At 41.8% G+C, this 25904-nt stretch overlaps 1 protein-coding gene across 1 annotated transcript in view; it reads left to right on the top strand.

Moving 5' to 3' along the window:
• Positions 1 to 25904, top strand: part of LOC149283540 (mitotic spindle assembly checkpoint protein MAD1-like) — a 236526-nt gene that overhangs the window by 85176 nt on the left and 125446 nt on the right. The window contains exons 11-12 of the mRNA XM_089497496.1: positions 2979 to 3119; positions 22447 to 22503. Coding sequence (XP_089353622.1) covers positions 2979 to 3119; positions 22447 to 22503 — 198 coding nt within the window. The remainder of the gene's footprint in view (positions 1 to 2978; positions 3120 to 22446; positions 22504 to 25904) is intronic.

Raw genomic sequence — 25904 nt, 5'->3', positions numbered from 1 at the left:
ATAAATTTGTCTGCTTGACCCTTCAGTAGAACGGGGAACAATTATTTTTATATTGTTTTGACTTCCAGCCACCTCGATGCGCCGTTGTGGTTAGAAGCCATTTACGACGAACCTCTATCTGTACACGCTTGTTAAATGTATACGGCTACATCGTTGACCTCCTTTACCTTGGTCCCGACAGACTGTTACCTTGGCGTTTTTATATGCATAGGAGGTATTTCTCGGTCTTTAATGGTCCTGGTCGGCACCTTCGCTCCGCCTGTGTTAGTATATGGGGTTTTCTCATTTATTGTATTGAAGGGGAGTGCAAGCATCTTGGATACGCTACAGAACCATTTTCTTTTTCTATAATTCAGCTTCTTGGGGTTATATGACTCCCTGCGAGGCTCAGTGCATCTTAGCGAGATAATTCAGAAACCCAGACGCCAGTTCACATGAGCTGTCCGTTATTATCCGGCTTTCAAGGCGTAGGGGTTTAACGCAAGGTGGGAGTCTGTAAGACACGAGGGAGATTATTAAAGACCTTTCCTCTTATTTTCTTCATCCTGGGAAAAAAACGATTGGCCGAGCCCTGCAAAAATAATTGTGGAAATGTAACACGGGGATACAAGTGTAATTATTTGATATTATGGTCAAGGGAAAGACCTTTTGTGATAATGTGTCAGTAAGTGGACTTAATGTTCTCCTTGGTGACCTCGCTCTGCCTCTGTGTAACAAATAAGGGGTTTTAAGTACTTAAACCTCAGTTATATGTTTTTGTTACATTGGAACACTGGTGTGTATATGTGTGTGTGTGTGTGTGTGTGTGTGTTTGATTGTGTTAATTATAATTTTAAACCTGCCTAATTTTAGTGAACATAAATAGAGGTTTAATGGGTTATTTTACTAATGTCTATATCCACATTGAATAAAAAAATATATATATATATTATCCCCATGGTGCTTGTTCTTATCCAATAAAACACTCTCTTTTTCTGTTGATTGAACCTGTGATTGGCTCCTGTCGGCTGCGAATATCTGCCTAATGATGGAGTGAAATTCCCACGAGGATTTGAAACGTGGAGCGTATGTCTAAAGCCACATCGGCAAAGTGTATGAATTAGACAAAGTGATTTATTCATCAGCTTCTAGAGAGCTGGTATCGCCAAAGCCATCTAGAATCCTTCCAACGGTGCTGATTCAGCAGATAGCAGTCTCCAAGATGGTTGGAAGGCTCATAATATCTGGGAACCTATTCCTGGCTACACGGGTTGTCCCCTTTTCTTCGATTAGGCTGCGGAAATCTTGTCTGGCGTTTGACGCGCTGCCGATCTACAGGGGATACCCGGTGGGTTTCCAGGTCAACTTCTTCCAAAATGATAGACTGTCACGCCAAGTAACGCTAATATGTTAACAGGTCTCACTTGTTAAATAGGTCCTATCTAGATCTAATCTATTGCCGGCGGGATATTCTTGAGCTATGAAAGCAGGCAGCGCCTGGATACCATCCAGGAGATATCTCACGATGGAGGGCACGGGCTCCGTGGAGGAACGAGAGATGCTGCTTACTCCGCACTCAATATGATCAGTGCGATTACAGACACTGTGCCTTGATTAAATACGCCTGACAGTTTATGCTGCACTTTGCAATAGCGTAAAGGCTGACAATGGAACATTCTCAGTGTAGAATGGTTAGAATTGCATTACCAGGGAAGTAATTGAACGAGCATACATCAGAAACACCCGACGTCCTTTTACATCGTTCTTCGTACAAATCGCACATTCTGGTAATGATGATCAAAAACAGCCACTGCAGAATGGAATTTCTGATTCTGCCCATAGGCTGCAACACCCATCATTCTCAGTCGTTTGCCGCGAATGGAGCGCGTGACACTGCTTCGGGGGGAAAAGATTAATTTTCGATGAAGAAGCTTGCTGGTTCTTTTCAGACGGCCACCGTTGGATGCTGTCTGTCTTAATTGTGAATGGAAATTAATATGGTTTAAAAGCGCTTTCTGCTGCACTGTATCAGTTTGTGTCACATTCGGCAACATGTGGGATGTCTCAGTTAAAGGGGCACTCCTGCTATTGTATTATTATTATTATTTATTGTTTTATATAGCGCCATCATATTCCGTAGCGCTGTACAATGGGTAAACATAAGTAGTATGTAACGTAACATAAATTGTACGAAAACAACAGGTGGGGAGGGCCCGGCTCAAACGAGCTTACAGGATAAATGAGAGCCCTTTAAATTTACAAGGTGCCCCCCTCTTGCAAATGTAAAAAAAAGTGAATGTTTAACAGATTAAATAAACAGATCCTTCGTGTTTTCCCCCCATTTAATGGATGTGTCTTTTGTACTGATCTGAAGCTATGGTGCATGCGCAGCCGTTTAGAGATTTCTGTAGTTGTAAAGTGAATGTGTGCCCATGATGCTGGAGATAGGACTTTTTAAGTCTGATAATTCTGTTGTAATACACAGTACTGGGCTGGGGAGGTGAAATAGGCCCTGGCACTTTAAGACCAGTGGCCGACAAATCGCTAAACGTAGATGGGGGCTACTGTCGGGCAGAGGTCCGTAAGACATGTGTCCAGCTAATACGGATGCAAATGTAAGAAAACACAATTGTTACCTGTATCACGTTTTGGGCTGAATATATGTTTTTAGTTAAGCGTTTAGTCTTTCCTGAAACGCCAAACTATAGATCTGCAGGTGAGCTGAATATCTCAACCTTGGCGCGTTCCTCCCGCTGCGCCTGCCCCGCAAATACTCTTGTGTCGTTCAATAGATTAGAACGCATTCAAGAAATCTCAGCAATTTCGTCTTAGCTGCACACTCGTGATTTGGTAAATAAACCCCAAAACGGATATTCAGGCCAGGCTCCAGATCAGAATATGGTTACTAAGTGAGATAGGGAATGTTCTACTTTCTGGCATATAAAGCTGTTTGATCGTTCATTTTCGTTTTGCTTTCTCTTCCATGTCAATCGGATCAGGAGCGGGATGGAATGAGGGCGATCCTAGATTCCTACGACAGCGAGCTAACCCCATCAGAACATTCCCCGCAGCTCAGCCGCCGCCTGAGAGAGGCCGAAGAAATACTGCAGAGGGTCCACGCTCAGAATTCGGAGATGGAGGTAAAACATTTAATGATCAAACACAACAGACTAATGGAAGCAACTGCTTTCTGGAAATTGAAAATACATCTACCATAAATGAAAGGCATAAAACTGCCGGTTACTTATAGTCTGATACGAAACTGCATAAAAATATTATAGACCTGTTCTTACTATTTACTGTTGTACCAAAACATGATGCGTGCATGTCTTCATTTTATTTCCCCTATCTTGTCTTTTTTCTCTTTTCTTTTCCTCTTCCTTTCTTTTAATTTTCCTTCCATTTTCGTAAGTTATACTTAGCCTTATAAATATCTTTCCTTTACTTTAATTGGTTTATGGACAGGGCCGGGCTGCCCTTGTCCACGTGCTTGGCTGATCATTATGGAACATGACCGGGGGCTAATTCTGTCTTGCCTGTCGCTCTCTGAACAGCAGTGTCCATCTTTAAAACTACTTCCCAAATTGTTCCAAAAATACCTGCTGAGATAGGAAGAGCACCGTTTGTGAGATTATTAAAAAAAAAATAAAAATAAGTGACATGTTACCTGTGTGCACACATGTAGTGGTGCTTGTCTAGGTAATCACACGCTCACTCGTATGACAAAGAGCTAATCCCACCAATATGTCTGGGAGGGCATCCATAAAAGTGTAACATGGTCATTTAGGCTGCAAAAAGACACATTCATCAAGCTCAACCCTTCTGTTAAAAAACATTGAAGCGATGTCCAATTGTGCCTCAAAAAGGGAAAAAATATTTATTGACTTCAAAACAGCCCCTTATTTCTCACTATATCAACAAACTCCAGCGATTCAACCCATATGAAAAGTCATCTATTGACTTTGACTACATAACGCTTGTGGATTCCACATCTTAATTGCTCTTACTGTAAATAACCTTTTTTGCTGCTTTAAGTAGAAATTACCTCCTGTTTGTTGCGCAGTCCTATTCATGAACAGGTCTGCTTGTTTAGTCCCTGCATGTACTTGTATCATGACATCATATCCACTTTAAAACGCCCCCCAGTGTAAGCGTGTGTTTCTATACGCCTGTCTCACTAAACAGCAGGGTAAAGATAGAAACCTTCCCAAAGGGTAGTCGATTTGAACTTCTCCGCAAAACAAGCCGCTCACTTTGGCAGGGAGAACTTCGTCTGGTTTTTGTTTTCACACCATCAATGTCAACAAATTCATCAGGGCTCGGAAGTGGTTTTCTAAACATGACAGCCTGTTCCTCCTTTGTGTTTTGCTGACATCTGGGTGACTTCTAAGGAAGGAGAAGCAGCAAGTAGCAGAGAGAGAATACTCGACCGCTCATCCGCACTTCGGTCATACGCAACGCTCGTCGGAAAGCAGCGTGTTTTTTAAGGTCCGCTCCAGCTGCAGGAACGAGAACTCCCCATAAATATAACTACATTAATAGAGATTTTATTACAGCGCGTTTGGCTGTATATGAAACATTAATGAAGGGAGATCAGCGGGGCAGACGTACTGACACTTTCAATTGTTCCCTGTGTTTTTTTTTTTATGTTCAGGAGTGATTTAGTATGGCTGAGAGCGCCATATGTACACTAATCAGTTAATTATGAGCTTGACAGTTTTGGCACGTCAACGTCCATATGCTCAGGCTTTGTTTTGCCAGTAAGACCACGGGTGAAGCAACAAGTCCGGAAAGCGAAATAGTGTAAAATAACATTTAAAAATAACCTTTAACCAGCTGTAGTAATTTCCCTAAGCTGTGAAAAATGTCCTATCCATCTCCTGTCTATAATTGTGTATATAGTACCAGTAACCATTCACAAGAATTAAAGGCAGAATCTGGTCCCCATTTAAAAAAAGATGCGCAAGAAGTCAATTTCTATGTGTGCTTTTTGTATTGTAGTTAGAAAACAAGCGTTTTGTCTTATTTTTCTCCTCCCCCTGACTCGCTGTGTAGAGCAGGAAGCATACTTGAGTATACTTCCTGCGCAAGCATTGTGGCTCTTCCACCAGGGGGAAACCAGTATCTTCTGGCTGAATGCTGTCTCGTGTTGTAGTTTTAGTACATATACAGAAAGAATACACTTTATGATCAAATCAGAGTCTGAAGGAGGTCATGGAACTAAATAATGCCTGTATTCATTTGCCCCAATATACATTTTTACTTAAATATGAGTACATTTATCGTGTGCAACTATTGTGTTCTTGTTTGAATCGTGTTGCTTGTTACCGTATTTGCTCGATTATAAGACGACCCCGATTATAAGACGACCCCCCAAAATCAAAATATTAATTTAGGAAAAAAACAAAAAGCCTGAATATAAGACGACCCTATAGGAAAAAAAGTTTTACCAGTAAATATTAATTCATGTAAATATATTTTTTAAATTTCCTTTTATTTGCCAACCTGCCCCCCCCAGTTATGCCACTCTGCCCCCAGAAATGCTGTATAACCCCCCTATTTGCCACTCTGCCCCATGATATGCCTTATACCCCTATATGCCACTCTGGCATATAGGGGGTTAAAAGGCATATCATGGGGCTGAGTGGCATATAGGGGGTTAAAATGCATTTCTGGAGGTATATATGCATATCATGGGGCTGAGTGGCATATAGGGGGTTAAAATGCATTTCTGGAGGTCCAGAAATGCATTTTAACCCCCTATATGCCACTCAGCCCCATGATATGCCTTTTAACCCAGCATGTACTTGGCTGCCTTGGCTTGATAGGAGTGTGATTGCTGCTAACAGCAATCACACTCCTATCAAGCCAAGGCAGCCAGTACATGCTGGAACCTGGGGATGATAGTAGTGGGATTACAGCCTCCCTATGCCATGCTACAACCCCCACCCCCCTTACACATCCATGCTATCACACACAAACACACATTCACAAACATTTAAATACTCATTCATTCCATTAATCACACATACTTCACACATTAATCACACATACTTACCCCAAAACCCTCCCCCACCCCCTTACCTGAACTGCAGATCTCTCACTCGAAGACTTCTGCAGGGGACCGGCTGTACCAGCAACTTCTCTGGCCCCGCCCCCAGAGGAGGGAGGGGGAGAAAGAGTTCTGTGAGGAAGCTACAAGCTTCCTGTCCTCCTGCTTCTAACGGAAGAGACGCTGCTCGCGACCGGTAAGCAGCATGGCCCCAGCCATTTTTTTGGGGTCTGATTAGAAGACGACCCCGATTATAAGACGAGGGGTATTTTTCAGAGCATTTGCTCTGGAAAAAACCTCGTCTTATAATCGAGCAAATACGGTATTTCTTGGGATTAACTAACCAATAATCCACCCTCCCCAGAATTAAAAAAGCGTGAGTTTATTTTTTTGTGATCATGCTGTTTATCTTCCTTTTCCCCCGGTTTTAGCGTGCATCCTGCTATCTCTACCTAGCATGGGTTTTATTTTTATCTTCTTCTCCCTGGCTGATACATGCCATTTCTCCGTGTCACCCACAGAGGAATAAGCGAGCGCATGCTGAGCGTAGCCCAAAACCCCAGGCTCCTTTTCCCTTCATACAGTCAATATTTGTCACTTTCCACGGCGGTGATGAGCAGAGCTGCCATGTCCACTCTCATTGCAAGTGATGAATGTTACTCGTCTCCCCCTTATCTGTCCACGTGCTAATTCCCACTTGACAACCTATCTAAGTAAAAAGGATAAAATGTGATCCCATTTTCAGTAATTCTCTCGAAAAGGCTCTGAATTAATATACACGCGCGGTTTAATCTCCCAAACCAGGTGCTACAGCCATTTGCATTCGTTTAGAAGGTAATAGGGTGATTACTTTCTCATCGGCCATCGTTTGTCTTGTGTACGTGAGGCATAATCCATCTCGAGTTTAACATTCATGCTCACAGTACTTTATTGCACAAATCGGCATAACGTGCGTTGTATCATACGAGCGTAATGGAATTATCCATAGGCTTTTCTGGAACATTGAAGGTGCCACATTGTAGTTCGTTCCATTCGTTCTCGGGCTTTGCCCACAAGATGGCAGCAGATATTGGGTTTCCCGTATCTTCGTTGTGTCTCCTAAGCAGAAGGCTTACAGCTACCTACTTCAGCTCCGTCAAACTAGATAACCTACAAAACTGATCGGTGGAGAAGACCACTGCTTTTGCACCACGCCAAATAAAGTAGATTCCCTTCTCAAATCATTCTTTAAGATAACGTAGACAAATAAAAATGACCAAGTTTTAACCATTCCTGTTCTCCTGATTCCCCCCCCCCCCCCCCCCCATGCCTGTGAACATTTCTCAAAACCTAAGGAGACACAATATTTCACTTTATCTGACTTTTGGTTATCTCGTTCTTGTCCCTCCTTTGGAACGTGTGTGATGTGACCTTCGGAGATGCCCTTGACATGTCTTTTGCTTGCGTTTTGGATATTTTATATATTTTTTTTTTCCCGATGAATGGTTTCAAAGAGGGATATTTGTCTTGTGTGAATAGATTGGGCTGGATTCGATGCCGAAGGTAAACGTATCCCAAGAAGTTGAATAGCTATCCTTACTCGCATTGCGATAGAAATAAAACAAGATTGACCCAATCTTATCGGAGACGATACGTATTACTTATTTTAACTATTTAGTTGCTTTAACTTTACAGTTTATTTTCTAAAGGCCAAGTTTCCAATTCAGCGTGGCTTTCCTCTGATGAAGTTGCCTTGGTATAGTCATTAAGTCAGAACGAAAGAAAGTTTGTTCCTCGGTGCTCCTTCTTTTACATTTCAGCATTCTTCTTATTTAACCCTTTCTGCAAAGAAACACCTATTTAAGGATTTTGGTTTCATTCACCCCAATGCACATTCTTTTATTAAATTCTGAAAACACCACTATATAAACTGCTGATCGTGACAATAAATCCAATGTAGCCTTAACTTTTTTTATTATTATTGTCCCTTTCTTTCTGAAAACACTGTATATAAGTTTTCATCGCCCGGCAGAAAGCAGAAGACATGCAACATTGGCATCGGCATAATAAACGTGCTGATTCAGAGCTTGTTTTTAGGGAGCTCTTAACATTCCCCCGAGCAGGGAAAATTCATTATGTGCCTTTAAATGAAATGTGCTGCTTTAGGATAAGGCTTCTATCCTTTTTTTTCCCCTTGTTTATTTGTAAAAGGAAGATGCGGCTTCCTTAGATTCCACCGGACTCTGTACGTTTTTAAAGAGGGATTTGAAGCCCCTGCAATATAACTAATCATACACGGACATATACATTATATAGATAACATGTGTATTATATACAGTGTCTATGTGTGTGTATGTATATATATATATATATATACTGTTGTCCCTTATGTGTTTAAAGCAGGTAATGCATCTAAACCCCATTGCTCAGGGCATCTTATATTGAATAAAATAAAGGTTATTCAATATATTGAATACGTTTTATTTTATTTTCATTTTTTATTATTTTATTGTATTATTTATAGTATTATTAGTTATTAGAATGACAACAGCACTGGTTATCCCTATGTCGTTTAAAGGGTTAATTTAAAAAAAAAAAACAAAAAACATTGGCTAGAAGTTATGCATCCAAGCATTTATTTTTGGATTGCAAAGAATTCCATTGCTAGAATAATTACCAAAAGGTTTATTTTCTGTTATTTTTTTTTTTTCCATTCCTACAAGCCAGGTGATTGGCAGAAAACTAAATTGAAATTACACCTGTATTGATCATTTGTTATGTGATGCTGTTACAGAGCCGCTGCTTGGAAATAATACCGTTTATTGTTCGCTGCCTGTGCGGCTGACTTAAAATAATGCTTCACGGCGTTGATTTGATATTGAACTGAATATAATGTTTTAAATGCGATAAACACCTTTTGATTAATTGGACAGGATTTCAGCGCGGTGCCGTGCTTTAAGTGTTTTTATTTTGTCAGCGGTGCTTTGGTTTTTGCGTTTCAGGAGAAGGTCGTGCAGCAAGTTATAAAATCTTTCATGGGATGAGCCCACAGAGCTTACAATCCAAATAAAACTCCAGTCTGTAACAATACAGTGAGCAGGAACAGAACCCTGGAACCAAATCTAGTCGACCCAGATTGACCCAAACTCCGCTTACAGTTTATGAGGGTCCTCGTCCTCGTGTTTGGGAGGATGCGTTGTAAAATAGCCCTAAAGCACTAAAAACATAGAATCTGATGGCAAATAAGAACTATTCGGTCCATCTCCTTCCTGCTATAGAGACTCAGACCTTAATATGTCGCTGGTCTCCTCAGGGGTCGTATGCCGATCCCATAGATGTTTAAATAGATGTGTACGTTTTGAGCTCCCCCCCCCCGGCTTCCCCTCCTTGGGGGTAATTAGTTGCAGGCAAATACCAGTCCGTTGGAAATACTTTTACATTAACCTCAGGGCCATTCTAAGTATATTAGATATATGTGTATTTCTCTCTCTTCTTCCCGTTCTGTTGGCTCATTTGCAGCGCTTCGGTATTCCGCCATCATATCTGTTAAATTGCTGAACTTGATTTATAAGGCAAATTATGTCGGCAGTTACCAATCGCACGGCAGGCGTACAAATGTTCAGCGTGCGATATTACCAAAGGAAGACACGCTCATTTCTAGAGCATATAAAAAAAATTAGATTTTAAACAAATTGTTGAATGCTATTAAGCTTTGATGCGCTGTATTTTTTTTCTTCCATGTTTTTAAACGCCGCGGTAAAGCAAGTTCTTGTAGCCCGGGCCGGTTCGTGCCAATCGGTAGACTAATGGCAATTTGAAAATTAACCAGCGGAGGATAAAATACATTCTGAATGTGATATCCCTCAATCTATAAAGGGAAGGTTAGATAAAACCATAGTAACACCCACCAGTGGGCAAGCATGTATCACGCGTGTTATCGTTATAATTTAGATTTACATGTTCCCGCTTTGACTTACAAAGGTGGGGGGGCACCCTCATCTGCCGAAATATTCATCACAAGCATTTTTACATATGTGTCATGTGACCTGTGATGTCGTCATGTGACCTGTGATGTCATCATGCGACTTAAGGACATGTCACGGATTAACACCAGGGGGAAACAGAAACTTTGGAAGAACTTTAAAATGCTTCATCATTCTTCAAAAAGGAAAAAAAAAACACCTTTAGGAGAAGCTGCAGCTTCAGAGCTGCCTCCTCACACCCCAGGGAAGCAATCACATTTAAATCAATGGGTGCTCTTTGTGCACATGCATATGGGACCTCCAGAACTCCTTCATGACCCAGCGCTGGAGCTTGCTGGCAGTGAGTATAGCGTACATGCGCAGTGGCAGCCCAAGAAGTGTTCAACCAAATTTGGAGGGGCCACATCTGCTATCAAATGCATTAAATATGTTTTTTTCCTCTGATGATAGAACTTCTTTAATGTCTAGGGCTGCAACTAACGATTATTTTAATAATCGATTAGTTGGCCGATTATTTTAAAAATATATATTAAAAAAAAACAATATGCAAATTTTTCGTTTATTTAAAATAATTTTATGAACTGGATGTTAAAAAAAACCTTAAAATTTACATTAACATTCTTATTTTGTTATGATGTAATAAAAAACAATATTTTCAAAGTACAAGAACCCAAACACAATATTTATAAAACAAAATAACCCCAAACATTCTGAAAAGAGGTGGACTATTACTGTTCAAGAAACTTTGCACCCAGCACTTTGCACCCAGCACTTTGCACCCAGCACTTTGCACCCAGCACTTTGCACCCAGCCCTGGCACTTTGCACCCAGCACTTTGCCCCAGCCCTGGCACTTTGCACCCAGCACTTTGCCCCAGCCCTGGCACTTTGCACCCGGCACTTTGCACCCAGCCCTGGCACTTTGCACCCAGCACTTTGCACTGTGCCCCTGCACCCAGTCTCCAACTCTGCCCTGCACCCAGCCCTGCCCCCACATTCTCCCCTGCCCCCACACTCACACCCTGCACCCACACTCACACCCTGCCCTGCATCCCTACCCCCACTCTGCCCTGCACCCAGTCTCCCACTCACACCCTGCATCCCCACTCTGCCCTGCACCCAGTCTCCTGCCCTGCACCCACACTCACACTCTGCATCCCCACCCCCACTCCGCCCTGCACCCAGTCTCCTGCCCTGCCCCCACACTCACACCCTCCCCTGCCCCCCCCACCCCCACTCTGCCCTGCATCCCCTGAAACCCCACCCCCGCGAATCGCTCTGTGCGAATGGAGCCACTTGCACAGAGCGATTCGCACAGACATGAAGAATACTTGCCTCCGGAATGCGTCACATCCGTAACTAAAAGAAGGCGGAGACTGCAGAGCGTGTAGCAGAAGCGGGGAACGCTCGCGGAGGTAAGTAAAAGGAGCCGAGTGCTCCAACAACGAATCGATCACTCGATTAATCGATAACCGAAATCGTCGACAACGATTTCCGTTATCGATTATTATCGATTTTATCGATTCGTTGTTTCAGCCCTATTAATGTCTATCATTTACTTCTTACATTCCCAAGGACTTTCACAGGCAGCTGCTGAGTCTTTCGCATTAAGCGGATCACAATTCTCATAAGAGCAGCACGTATTCTGTTCCCCAGCTTGAAATGAAACCTAGAAAGGATCTGTTATAGGATAAAAGTTAGTGATGTAATTGTAATGTCTTCCAGCAATGAGAAATGAGCTCAGTGTATAAATTGATATGCAATTTACCCAGTTCAGTTTGTAACATTTTCCTGCATAGCAACCGGTATATTTCTTTGAAAACAGCCCGTTTCCTCGCGTCACAAAGCCTAGGTAACCGCAGAGTTATTTTACCTTTAAAACCTGCAGAAAGCAGGCAAAGAGAACATATTCTCACGCAAATATCGGTCTCAGATTTGTACGGCTCTTGTAAAGAATGATTTCAGCAGAGAAACGGGCATGTGCCGTCCTTTTCTCCTTTTACTTTCTCCTCTCACGCCCAATTAGATGCCGCTTGTTCCCTTATTTCTTGTTCACAAACTCTCTGATCTCTTTAGAAAGGAACGAGACCCAAACGTAAGCCGCTGCGCGGGAAGTGCTTGGCTCGGGAGCAGTTTGATGTGTTTGTGAAGGCGGCTGCGGTGAATGGATGTGTGCGTGCGTGCGTGCGCGCGTCTAGGTATGCCTCTCGTGTTTGATTACGTTACTTCTGATTGAGCATTCACTGGTTCTTCAGGCACATGTGGCACTTGTCTTAATTTATTCATGGAACATTTTACAGACTTTTATTTTTTTCACTCGGTTTGAATTATCTAAATGTGATCAACAAGGAGATTTGCATTTAGCATATTTAATTTTCCAAAACTATCTTTAGCTTGTGCTTCCAGCTTTTTTTTTTTTTTTTTTTTTTATTATTGTTTTGTAGTTTTTAAACTTAAAAGGAATAGGTCTTCTTTGGTCTTCTTTACCATATGGAAGCAAGGCTCTGTGGATTAAGGTGGCCAAACTATTATCTAATTAATTTCTGGTCCTGAAGTTCTCTCTGTTCTTCTCACCCTTCCAAAGGCTGCCTCGACCAATCAGCAACAATCAGCGACTTAATAGGGCAGAGATAACTTAATAGAGAGGAATAATCACGCAGTTCCTTTAGACCGGAAGGACTTTTGTCATCTCCAATATCCCATGTAGCTACACACCATCCATAGTAAGCATCTCCCTGCTTCTATAACCGCCAGTGCTCCGTCTCAACTTAAAGGTCTTTCCCCTGCGACTTTCTACCGCCAGACGTTCATCAGGCTCTAAATGTCCGCACAAACCTGGAACTTAACGTCTTTTTCATTGATACTGTTGTTGTGATCTGCTAGTTCTGTGAACTTAATAGGAAGGCACTCCGTCTACAAAGGAGCTCGTTTCAGTATCACGGAACAAAACACATTGATTTAATGTTCCGATGGGATTATGTTTCGGTGTAAGAGATGATGCATCGAACAAAATACTTGAAAATAATAAGAGCCTGTTCTATATGAAAGGATATCGACATGGCAGGAGAGGAATTACCGTATTTGCTCGATTATAAGACGACCCTGATTATAAGACGACCCCCCAAAATCTGAATATTAACTTAGGAAAAAAGAAAAAGCCTGAATATAAGACGACCCTAAAGGAAAAAAGTTTTACCAGTAAATGTTAATTCATGTAAACTATTTTTTTTAATAAAAGCTATGATTGAGAAAAATATTTTTTTTGTTTTTATTTCTTGTATTTTCCAGCCTGTCCCCCAGTTACGCACATCTGCCCCCAGGCTTGCCACACCAATATGGCACTGTGGCCCATGATATGCCTTTTAACCCTCTATATGCCACTGTGCCCCATGGTATGCCTTTTGACCCCCTATATGCCACTCTGCCTCCAGAAATGCCTTATACCCCTATATCCCATTCTGGCATTTAGGGGGTTAAAATGCATATTATGGGGCAGAGTGGCATATAGGGAGGTATAAGGCATTTCAGGAGGCAGAGTGGCATTAAGGGAGTTAAAAGGCATTGTATAGAGCACTCTGCCTCCAGAAATGCCTTATACCCCTATATGCCACTCTGGCATTTAGGGGGTTAAAAGGCATATTATGGGGCAGAGTGGCATATAGGGAGGTATAAGGCATTTCAGGAGGCAGAGTGCTCTATTAAATGCCCCCTTAACGCCACTCCAGAAATGCCCTATGCCCCCATTTAACTAACACACACACACACACTCTCTCCCCCCCCTCCCCTCCCCTCTCCTCTCTCCTCTCTCCTCTCTCCCCTCTCAGCCCTCTCTTACCGGTGCTTCCAGCCGGGGCAGCGGGTTGACGTCGCCTTCTGCTGCAGCCGGAAGGAGGTGGAGTTGGCAGCGGGGGTTTGTATGCGTCCGTCGCGTATACTTTCCCCGGCTGTCAGAGATCAGAGATCTCTGACAGTCGGGGAAGGTCTACGCGACGGACGCAGACAACCCCCGCTGCTAGCCACACCTCCTTCCGGCTGCAGCGGACGTTGTCTACGCGGATCGCGTAGACGTCAACCCGCTGCCCCGGCAATACAGCAGGAAGCACCGGTAAGTGTGTATGATGGGGGGGGGGGGGTGAGACAGGAGGATCCAGGTCCCCTGCAGCGGTGCGGGGGATCTGGATCTTAGTCTCCTAATCAGACTCTATTTGAGGTCTGATTAGAAGACGACCCCGATTAGAAGACGAGGGGTATTTTTCAGAGCATTTGCTCTGAAAAAAACCTCGTCTTATAATCGAGCAAATACGGTAATTCATCAGGTCTCAGGAGAGAGAGTGTATACTGGGAACCTGTGTGAGTAACCCGGCTCTGCGCAGGTTTCTGCATCTCTACTTTATTCAGCCCGTTTCGCCGTCATACCTCCCATTTAATGTTTTATTAAAACAACGCCCTTGGTTTGGGAAACCTTTGCTGATCTGTGTTAAGCAGTAGTAAATGGGGTATTGTGCGCACATACTGTTGTTAATTGGAGTGTGTGGGGCCGATCATTATACGTAACGTTTTTAATGCTGCATTTAGTTATAAAAGTGTTCAGAGTTTGTTGAGCAGCACAATTTAGTTGTCATGCAGCAAAAGGTTGCGACGGTGGTGCCACAACTTGAAATGTAATGGGTTGGTTACCTTAATGATTAATACTATGAGTGCAACAAGTATAGTAGTAACGAACGGGAGGACAATAGGTATGAATAAATTAGGAATGGAGGTCCGTGACCCAAAGAGCTTACAGTCGGAGTGAGTTTATGGCTTCCTCTTATACAGTATGAACACTAGATTTTACCCAGTCAAGCTTCGTTATTACACGATTTTGGTGGCACTTCACTGTCCCTTTAGTCCATCTAGTTTTACGAGTCTGTAGCTGAAAAGTTTTTACATTATTAGAAAAAGATACGATGTGTAACGGCTGCACGGAGACCAAGGGGCTTCTGATTGTTGATGCGAAAGGCAATGAATATCACAATAAGAAACAATAGGAATGATTATTCCGGGCCACCTTTATTGCGAGTCATATTCTTAGGACTGGAATCAATAATCTGCTGTTAATGAAATCCTTTTTCTCTATGCATAGTTAACAATCGTGGCGGATCAGGTGTCTCACTTAGGTGCAGAGCCGATTGAGAATTATTGCCAATTAGACGCTAAGACTTCCAAAGACTTTTTGTTTTTACCGTCACGCAGTTTTTTACCGTCCCAAAACCAGAACGCTGAAACGCGAGGAACACGAATACGTTCTATTTCCCTCGAGATACCTCCCCCCCCCCCCCCGGGATTCTACTATGTGCTTTTGGAGCTATTGTTGAGATAAATGATCTTAATATTTCTCCATCACAACAAAATATGCTGATATTAACACTGCGGATGATGTGAGCTAAGATTAGTTAAGAATTTCATTTCCTAATCAACGGTTAACCCAAGTGAGTTCCTTCTAAAGGAAGGTTTCTTTAAGGTGAACTCTGATTTAACTATACATTACATATACATTCAGGGCCAACTCGGCCCGTCTTGCAGGAGAAGCTGAGGTTGCTACCCACGGTTTGGTTAGTAGACTTAGTAATGCTAAACGGGTGTATTCACGTAAGGGCATTAACTGTACATTATGAAGGGCCAATCCCAGCGAGCTTCTGCTGCGGGGAAAACGTGGCTGTCCCTGTATAATGTATAATTAAATCATCAAGATTTATTCAGTTTCCTTACAAATTGAACTAATACTTCTTGCTGGGCTGACCTGCATAGTGAAGTAAGATCAAACTACAACTTTCCTGAAAACTCTTCTGACAACTCTGCTGCTAAATTAACCTCAAGGTAGCCAGGGTAGAGAGGGGTATAACCGTACCTCTCATTCAATGAAATTAGACCTTTCCCAACGCCTTCTCTTTTTTAATTGTAATTCCCCTTGTGGCCACACGGAGCACTCTAAAGGGGAGAGCCGACCTCCAGGCGGAATTTTTTTTTTACTACCGGATCCTTTTTGTGTTTTATCTTTGTCTTTTCTTTGCCGGTTTCCACTTTGTTCTACTTAAATTTCAGTGGGTTTTTTTCCAGTAGTTTTGCCAAGGCTGAAGAAATAAGATAAAAAATGATAAACTGAGCGTCTGGTCCTGAGCTGTATCCAGAGATTTGCTAGCGTGGCAGTTCATCTCTGCAATTTTAATTCAAACCAATTTGTGCACATTTTTCCTTCTTGCCGACAACTCTAGGCATTGTTTCTTTTTCTAATTGTTATATATATTTTTTCTTATTAATAGGAAGCTTCAGATCAAAAACCTTAGCTGCACCGCTGCTAATCCTGCCTGTTTCTAACCATAACCTTGCTTTTCCAGGCAGTTCTAGCAGGACATGTTTAATGAGTGTCGGTGTGCTCTGTATCTAGTGAAAATTCCCATATTTCTGGAGGAATGAAGTTAAAAATAAAAGCCCTTTAGTTGGACTGCGCCAGAGATCCTTTAATAACGGTGCATCATTACCGGACTATTTCAACTTTTAACTCGTTACTCCTTCCGAAGGCCAGAGCCGATACGGGGCGCCTGCCTGTAATTGCTCTGTTTATTGGGGAATTGGTTGGTGCATTTTATGCTAAACCCAAGACTGCAGTTTAGTTTATTTTCTACCATTTGGTTTAATGATCGTCTGGAGATAAACACATATATGTCTGTATATCTTTAGTCCATAAACAAAAAAAAACCTTATTAATGGTCTTATACCTGTATTATTAAACGTTTTCTCTTAAAATCTGTATAGCCCGATACCTTAACAAATGTTATTTTAACACTTTAAACTTTAGCTATGTGCACAGTACTTTTTAATTGATTTCATTTCCCCAATGGCTTAAAAACGTTAAGCAGAAAACTGGGGAAAACATGCAAACTGATGCCGTCTATGAAATGGAAACATAAAAAAGTAAATATGTGTATTATTTTTTAGTTACGTGGGATAAAAATTCTAGCTTAACGAATGCAAAGCCTGATGAGAATACGTATGAATTACAAAGGAAAGGGCGAGTGTGATGGAAATGTTTTAATACATTATAGTTGCAGTGAATCCATAAGTTGCTTTGGGGAACTATATAGCGATTCTGTTGGTGTTAGTATCACAAGCTTAGATTTCCAATATGATAGACTGGAGTTAGATGGGGAGGGGCTTATTGACAGCCCTGCCCACGAGGTTCCTTGAATTACCCATTTTTTAATACTCGTTTTCAAACTTGCTTCACACATATAATAGTCAGCAGGGTGACATTGATGCTGTTATCCTCTGGTCTCTTCCCGCTCCTTCATTCATCTGGGCCCATCTATAGGATGATTATCAATCTCTCCAACTGGCTCTTTATTAACCTGATGACCTAATAGAATGGTTAGCTCCTTGTAAATTGCCCCTGGGGGCTTCTGGTCCCTTCAACCTGGCCAGGCTAGAATACACAGCTAGATTTACAGGAGGCTGTGCTAGCCCCCAATAGACTTAAAGGGGTTGAGGCTACAGAATTCAGGATTTCTAGCCACTTGATTAACATAAATCCTATAGTGTCATAGAAGACGGGGCTTACGGTGGAAGCGTACCTGAAAAGTTCCCAGACTGGGTGACGGGGACAGCCAACTTGAATTATGAGGTTCTGTAGTAACAGTTGTAATTGCTCACCGTAATGACAGCGGGCGTTCCGTTTTGTATCTACTCGTACTGCTTCTATATTTTTATGGGCTTATAAGGAAAGTCAAGCAGTCTTTGTCTACTGACAAGCATTATCTCCCGACGTAAGTTGACTGCGCATGTGTACATACACGGCCATAGCGTTTCCTCTATGTATGGAAAGTTAGCTGCCTATACATAACAGGGAGGTCAGAAGGACTTCGAATTAAGATATGGGATATATATGAAGAAAACTCATAACATGTCCTTTATATATATAATGTATATACATATATATAGATACTGCTCTGAGGGACTTGTTGACAGTATAAAATATCTGATTAATATGTGCATATATTTATGTATGAATGAATAATGCACAGAAAAAGATTCCCGTACACACGTGTATAATTATATAGATATTACCTTGAAAATGTTCTTGCCCTTGGCCAAGCTTGTCATTAAATTATTATATTGTACGAGGTGGTACTCAACATCACGAGTGAGGATAGGCTACATAATTCCAGTTACTGCGTATTTTTCAAAAGCTCAGCCTATGTGAAGGGTCAAAGGTTATTATTGTAAAGATTTAAAGGTCTGGTCTACGTTCAGAAACCTAGATGTGTTTCCACCATAGATTCCTGCCAAGGGTTTGGCTACAATGTGTCTCTGTCTCTTAATGCGGCGGACCTGGCGTAGCGTATCAGAGGCATTATATACGTGGAAATAAATAGGAAGACCACCGCCAGGAATAAAGGAACCAGTCCTACAGAACGTAGAACGCAAGGTGGTCCGTAACCCATGGCGTACTTTCACAAGGAGCTTCGCCAAAATGATTTCTTGGTGGTAATAAATTCCTCATTAAAGCACGTTAGTAGAACGTGTAATTGAATTCGTATCATTTTATTATTAATAATTTTTTTGGGGGGAGAGGCTCGCAGTCAAACATTTAATTGATTTCTTAGAGGATATTGTAGTCATTATATTCACTTTTATTTTCCATTTGTTGAAGGAAGACACGATTGAGCAAACGCAGTTAGACAGATCAAGGCGCGCTCAGGAAATGACATCAGCGGTAAACAGAACAGATTGGTTTCATGCTCGAGATGAAATTAGTGCTCAATTACATACTTAATTATACAATTTGCTAATTGACTGCCACAATAAAAATAATACTTGGTCAATTAATTGCGGCATTTGACAACACTGCGTCTGCTCGTCTATGCCAGCATTTTAATAAATCATGTTTAGCCTTTCTGTCTTTACACCGAGTACAAAGGGTTTGTTTCGTTAGCGCCCAGACGAGACGGAGCGTTTGGTCTCGCTAGACTCGCTTTGCATCGTGTACGGGAGTTTCTTATGAAGGTTGGGTAGGCCCATTCCATAGGGTGCCTGATTGACAATGGCAGCCCTGGCTTTTGTCGTGCAAAATCCTGGATGTGGTTTCTAGCCATCATGGCGACCGGGTTCCCTGGTGGTGTTGAGCCCTGGGTTAGATTAACATCCTCACAATGACGATGGGTAATGTGTCTAGTCACAAATAATCTATTCTCAGAAAATAGTATATTCACTGAGAATGTCTACATAGGACACGCAGCCTTGTTGGCACATGATCCCTTTCAAAAGTTCAAGATAAAGCCTAGCCATGTGTTGGTTACGAGCCCTTTTCCGATTAAATACTAGTCACTCATCTATTTTTAAGTCTGCAGGTCATACAGGTTTAGGAATCCTAACCTAATTAGAATGGCTAATTGGGGATTCAGTCTGATGATGACAGCTCCATCTTTGCCGCTTCTGAATTTAAGATGTGTCCCTGTGAGTAATGACAGAATCATCTATTATAAATGAAAATAAGGCCTTTAATCCTCCATTTCTATTATACATTCTGTTTAAAGCTCAATGTTTTTCCCGTTTCATTTTTTGTCTTAAAATAAGTGAAGTTAGCTCCTTTTGATTGGTTGTCATCTTTATTACCACCAGCCCGGGTTCCCGATGCCTACTGCCCCTGAACGAAGTCATGTATCTGTGTACCGGGCTTTCAGAGTTCTTCTTTGAGGGCCATTAGGGTTTCTGGGTTCACGGAGTTAGTCTACTTAGCATGATACATCGCAAAACATTTAGAACCCTGAAGTCTTTGTTATGCATGGCTTTGGGAGACTAAAGTTGAAAGACTCTAAGGGACCACGGATATAATGTAACAAAGTAAAGTAAACGGTGGAGATGCTTTTGACCCAACACGGAAAGCAAAAGTCGAGAGGTGCTTATTTACTAAACCGTGAGTGGCGGGGGAAATAAGATTATCTATGTGGTCAACATCATCGAGTTTCTCCTGCCAGAATGTTTGAGACAAAGCATTATCTTCATGGATGACCTAAACCTCTCGTCTTCACTAAAGGCCAATGAAGGTTCTCACGCAGTTAAATGTTGGAGACACAGCGTGCCGCAAGTAATGTTGTGTTGATCAAAAGGAGAATACAGAATGTGTCTTCGCACCATAAATTGTCTCTGTCTGTAATTGCAGTGCCTGTAAGTGTGATGATCACTAAACAAACCTTTAGGACAGACCTTTCACTACATCGCTTAAATAAACCGCATCCATTTTACGTCATTGATTTCCTTGGGGGGAGGATTTGATTTTCAGGTCAATCAAAATTGATTAGATATTTTTAGATGGTTCTATTAGCACGCTAATGTATCTGTGTATGTTAATGATCTTATGTGACAAAGACAATCGCGTCGTGAGAACATTGTTAGTCTAGTAAGGTAGACACGGCGTTCATCTGATTGGTACTAATTGCAATTTGCATCCAGATAAAAATGGTTCCTGAACAATTACGCTTTTTTCTAGAAGGGAAAACGGAATATTTTTACTGAGATCTAATAAATCTACAATGCTGATTTGCTTCCTTGTTTTATATAGTGAAACGCGACGGGTCATATTTATATCAAGCAATTATAGTGCAGAGTTCTGAACGGGGAACGTTCAGCACACGCGCACTCCATTCACATGGTTCGGGTCACAAAAAACGTTTTTTTGGAAAGAAAAGCAAGTTTTGTCCATTAAAATAACATGAAATGAAACAGAAATCCAGCACAGACAGGGTTAATTTTGTAAACTAATATTGTAGCTAGAGACGGCTGATTTGTAATGGAAAATCAAAACCTCATAGACTTACAGAGGCCCTTTATCCCTGCCATCACTCCTGTGTTCCAATGGCCCTTCATCGCTCCCATCACTCCTGTGTTCCAATGGCCCTTCATCGCTCCCATCACTCCTGTGTTCCAATGGCCCTTTATCGCTCCCATCACTCCTGTGTTCCAATGGCCCTTTATCACTCCCATCACTCCTGTGTTTCAATGGCCTTTTATCACTCCCATCACTCCTGTGTTTCATTGGCACGTTGTGCCAAAGGATAAGTGCATTAGAATGTCTAGTATGAGAAACTTCTTCCCCAACTGCTTCCGCGTCTGTCTCCTTTCCCGCAGCTCCGGGATGTGCTTCTTTAAACTTATATCTCCAAATATTTCCAGTATCCCCAAAACAATTACATTGACCGACGAACAAAAGGCACAAATGATAATTAGCGGATGAATTACCTTAACCTTGGTGGTATTTCCTCTTTAAGGAATCCACTATAATAAAAATCATTGTTTTTAATGTTTAATATTTCAATGTTCCGCTGAATGCAGACATCTCCTCGTTCATGATACGTATATAATATATATGACTTGTTAAACTGGGAAGGCGTATTCTCTGAAACCAATAATAATGTTCCATTAGCCGCCATTGTTCAATGCCACAAATTAGTGTTCAAACAAAGCGAGATTCCAAGTATATTTGTGAGTATTTCAGGATGCTAATTGCTCCAAAATCTTTGTGCGTAACTGGATATCGATAGAAGTTTTTCTTTCATCTGCTGCTCGAAATCCTCATTAGACCCAAGAAATCTTCCTATAATACGAATCCTACTTACAAGATAAATGGTCTGTTAAATGCGTGCTAATGATGATTAATTTTCCAAATGTTTTTATTTATGCGTAAGCTTTGCCTGACTTTCAAACAGTTCTTCAAATTGTAAAAATAGCCACGTGCGTCTAGAAAGACGCGGAGATTTAAATGTGGAATTATTTTATTATAGCTCGGTAACGGGACTGCAACTCCCAGCGTTCTGTGGTCGGCAGTCCAATAAGTTGTGTATTTGGCTATATTAAAAAAATATACATATATATATATATATTATTATTATTTTCAGGTATTTCAAAATGTGTAAAATAGTTTAATGGCTACTCTGCCTCTCCTGAGAATTTCATTTTATAAACATCATTTCCATTTCTTTATATATATATAAATGATGGTGCTTATTGTCGTTGATCACTCAGATACTCAGACGCTGACCGTTCTTTTCTAGAGGGAAATCCAATAAAGCTGCTTCTCCTCTAGCTCAGCTAAATCTAAAATGAAATATATATTTTTTTTAAAAACCAAGAAAAACATTATTTGTAGTACAGATCATTACTAGAAAAAATGATTTAATTATCCTATATGTCATTTTTGTCGGGAATGCTTGGCATGTGAGCAGGCACTGATAGGTTGTTGCCATAGAAACTGAAAAAACCTCCTTTAGAGCAAAAATTACAATGGATGAGGCGCGGAGTTATACTGCATACTATAAGTGTTTGAAGTGGAACAGCAGCTTTAATCTTGTTACTGTTCCTTGAAAGGTACCGGAAAGGTTGTTTTGGGTTTTTTTCACCTGTTTTTCCTTTTTTTTTCTTCTAGGCGCAGTTAAGTCAGGCTCTGGAAGAAGCAGGCAGCCAGAAGCAGAGAGCCGAGATGGTTAGTATTGCGTTTCTCTCCTTGTTTAATGTTTTTGTTTTTTTTATGGAGCATGGGGGCAAATATTCTCCCGTTGCTATTTATTTTGCCCCTCTGGCATCCTTTTGTCTAACCTCGCATTGAGTTGCTTTGCTCGTAGCACTCATGGTTTACATCGAAACTCCCACCATAGTATTTTTTTTAAATAATATTATTGATGTCACTTCATAACATGAAAAACACATTGTCAATTTGTCGCTGAGAGCAGTTACTCGTTTCATATAATAGAATGGCCGCTGCCTGTTTGGTATAGATGTGTGTTTTAGATCTCTCATAACAGCACAATCTAGTAAAATAAACATGTCCTTATTACGCTGCTTGGTATCAGACGGTCTTAACCAGAGAGACCCTTCGACTGCCCAAAGTCCATGGGTGGAAGAGGCTTCGTTAGATAATCAGGACTTTCGTGGCATTGCCGCGAGTGATCATCTCATTGTGGCGTTTAAGGAGAGACTTTTTCCTGCGCGTCACATGACTCTCTACAATGGCCGCCTCCACGTCTGCAGATTCAAATTTATTGGAACGATTTGCGAGAAATCCCGTATTTCTTCGTCGCTGTAATATATTAATGCTAACAACATTGTATTTAATCTGCAAAGAAAAGCATTTCTTTTCCCTTTAAGCACGAACTTATTACGAATTCCACAAATTCTCATTTAAAGCGCACCAGATATTACCTTCCCTGGCCTAATATTAAGTACGTAAAGCTCTATTAAACGCAGAATGCTGATTTAGCCAATTTCTGTGAGAGTTACACCAAAGAGCGCGTTTGTATGTTTGCAAATTAAGCCAAAGTACGGCTGGCTGTGTTTCTCGGCGCCCTGATGAAGGCCCGGCACCTGGGGCTTTGTAACGCGTGCGGGGGAAGAGATTGAGCCGCGCGCTCGGATAGACTCTACGTTCTGACATGTTTCCATTGTCTCTCGTTTAGCCCCCCAGGAGCCGCATGTTCGTTAATGGCTCGCCAGCCCCAGGGAGTCTGTTCCTGATCCGTTTTCCTGAAATATAACTTTAATTTGTTATAGAAAAAGAAATCTGCCTTTGTAACCCAATCGCGATGGCGTACAAATTGAGTTAGACAATTAGCTTTTCCGATTAGATAGCGGCCGATCTTTTGTCAGTGTCAGGCTAATGACTTACGCAACCTTTTTTTTATTTTATTTTTTTAAAGATGCGTGGAGTTTACCGATTCCTTTTTGCTTGAGAAATGAATCACGTGTGTGTGGGGGGGGGGCAGTGGTGCTAAATATCAAGGGGCTTACTGCCCCCCATACCCCTGCCTCCGCATGAAGGATACCAATGTACAGAATACATTCACAAGCTTTTTCCTCCCCCTTTATATTCATTCAAACTGTTAAACGGGAGCTCCCGCTGTGCTGGTTTTTGTTACTCTTGTGACGCGGCTTGTAAACGTGCGGGATATATTCATGCTTACAGCACAGCGATCATTAAAACGATGGCAGTTTATATAGGCCGGAATAGAAAAGAATCGCCATATGGCATTAAACTTGTGCGCATGGACCAGAAACAAATTTTTTTTGGTCCTTTTGTTTTCAGGCAACAAATTTTGTTTCTTACCCTTTCAGCCTAGAAATGAAGTTCATCAATGTCTCGCCACCTCCTCTGGAAACCAATTCTCCTTCTCTCCAACACCACTTCTCCTCCGCTGCGCCCGTCGGCATTATTCTGGCCTCTTCCAAGTACTGGGCAGAACCTCCGCTTTAGAGGAATGGGGAGGTTGGGCCACGTGGACCATTGATTTAACCTTTCCCTAGGCCGGCCACAGGACGTCAGACTGTGGACAGCAGGCCAATGCCTGAAAACCGCGAGAATGTGAAAACCGGGCCTGTTGGGAGATATGGTTTTAGGCTAAATGGGTCTCAAAACAATCCTAAACGTAACATTCTCACCCGTTGATAGGAAATATTGATAAATACATAAAAATCACTGTGTGACCAAACAATAGAGTTTAGGGGTTTATTCTAAGGTCGGAATATTATGGGATTTAGGCTTGGGAAGCCTTTTGGCATCATAACTTTGGGCTTGGAAGCCTTTTGTTCCATAACTAAGCCCCTGTGCAGATCCGATGGCTTCTTACCTCTTATTGCTGCGACAAATCCCGAGATTGCTTTCGCCGGCCGCGCTGGAGTGAGATTAAATAAACACCTGTCAGGCTCCATCACACAGTCCAGCGGGTAATGGGTGGTTTCGGCTATAATGCCGGTGTATTCATGACACTTTATTTCCAGGCAAGTTGCAGGGTAATAAGATGAGTCAATGGCGTACCCACGGGGGTATCCAGGCAGGAGACTGCATGCGTACGAAACGCGCTTCGGAAAATGATCTTCTGTAACACAAAACGACATCATCCGTGCGTCCTGCATTGCCGGATAATTTTATTATATTAATACCAGGGCGATTGGGAATTCCTGCCAACGCGGCTTCTAATGTCACCTGTAACTAGCGCTGTGCCGCTCGCTAATAGTATATGACAGCAGTTTGACCGGTCCTGTTTTAATTCATTCTGATGGTTTCACGATTGACACTTTACATACTGCCCAAGAGTCCCTTTTGGAAAGGACCAGTCCTTCCTCAGGACCCAAAGCCCTCTGTCCCTCTCTCCTCCTGTTTGAGACAGTATCAGTATGTTGGGTGTGAGTGCATCACATTGTTCTACAGCCCCGAATAATGGCTAAAAACAACATCATATAATATATAATTAATGGGGAAGTAATTATTTACACACAGAGACACAATAATGCTCTCCTTGTTCATTATTGGTCACGATTTGCTGTTCTTGTTAATTAAATCTGGAGCTGGAAATCTACATCTATTCTATAAGAGCAGGTGAAGTGCTCGGAGGCTAAATTGGCTGAAAATGTTCTAATTTAGCCCTGTTTACAGCTTCTGCTCATCCCTGCATCTCCGGGGAGCGTTTGGTATCGTTACTTTATTGTGTTTCTCTTTATTCTGCGTATAGCCCAAGGCCGCCGCTTAAGGGTTAACCAGGGGCATAAAGAGGGGCATCCAGTTAATGGTGCTTACTTTGCATGAACCCTCAGCAAAATACTTTGGTGTACAAGTTCTAACTTAGAGAGTAGAGGTTGACCAATCCGGGCTGAGCTGTAAGCTCTTCGGCCAAGCTCGAGTTGTGAAAATGGAACCTTTTGCTCCTCAATCCAAGCCGAGACTCCGTTTCCCGAGGCGCGTCGGCAGGCGTGGGTTATTAGTATCTGTACTTTACCTGATGAGGATCGTGTTGCTTCTTAATCTATTTACCAAAAGAGAGAGAAAAAAAAAAGTTTCAACTCCTTCCACTAATTGCACTCGACAAGACAAAGGCAGCTTGACTTTCTGGTATT

This window comes from Sceloporus occidentalis, unplaced genomic scaffold, assembly GCF_023333645.1.
Source record: "Sceloporus occidentalis isolate IW3139 unplaced genomic scaffold, rSceOcc1.0.p SCAF_103, whole genome shotgun sequence".
Taxonomy (NCBI): Eukaryota; Metazoa; Chordata; class Lepidosauria; order Squamata; family Phrynosomatidae; genus Sceloporus; species Sceloporus occidentalis.
Note: the sequence above shows the minus strand (reverse complement) of the source record. Positions and strands in the feature narration are given on the sequence as shown.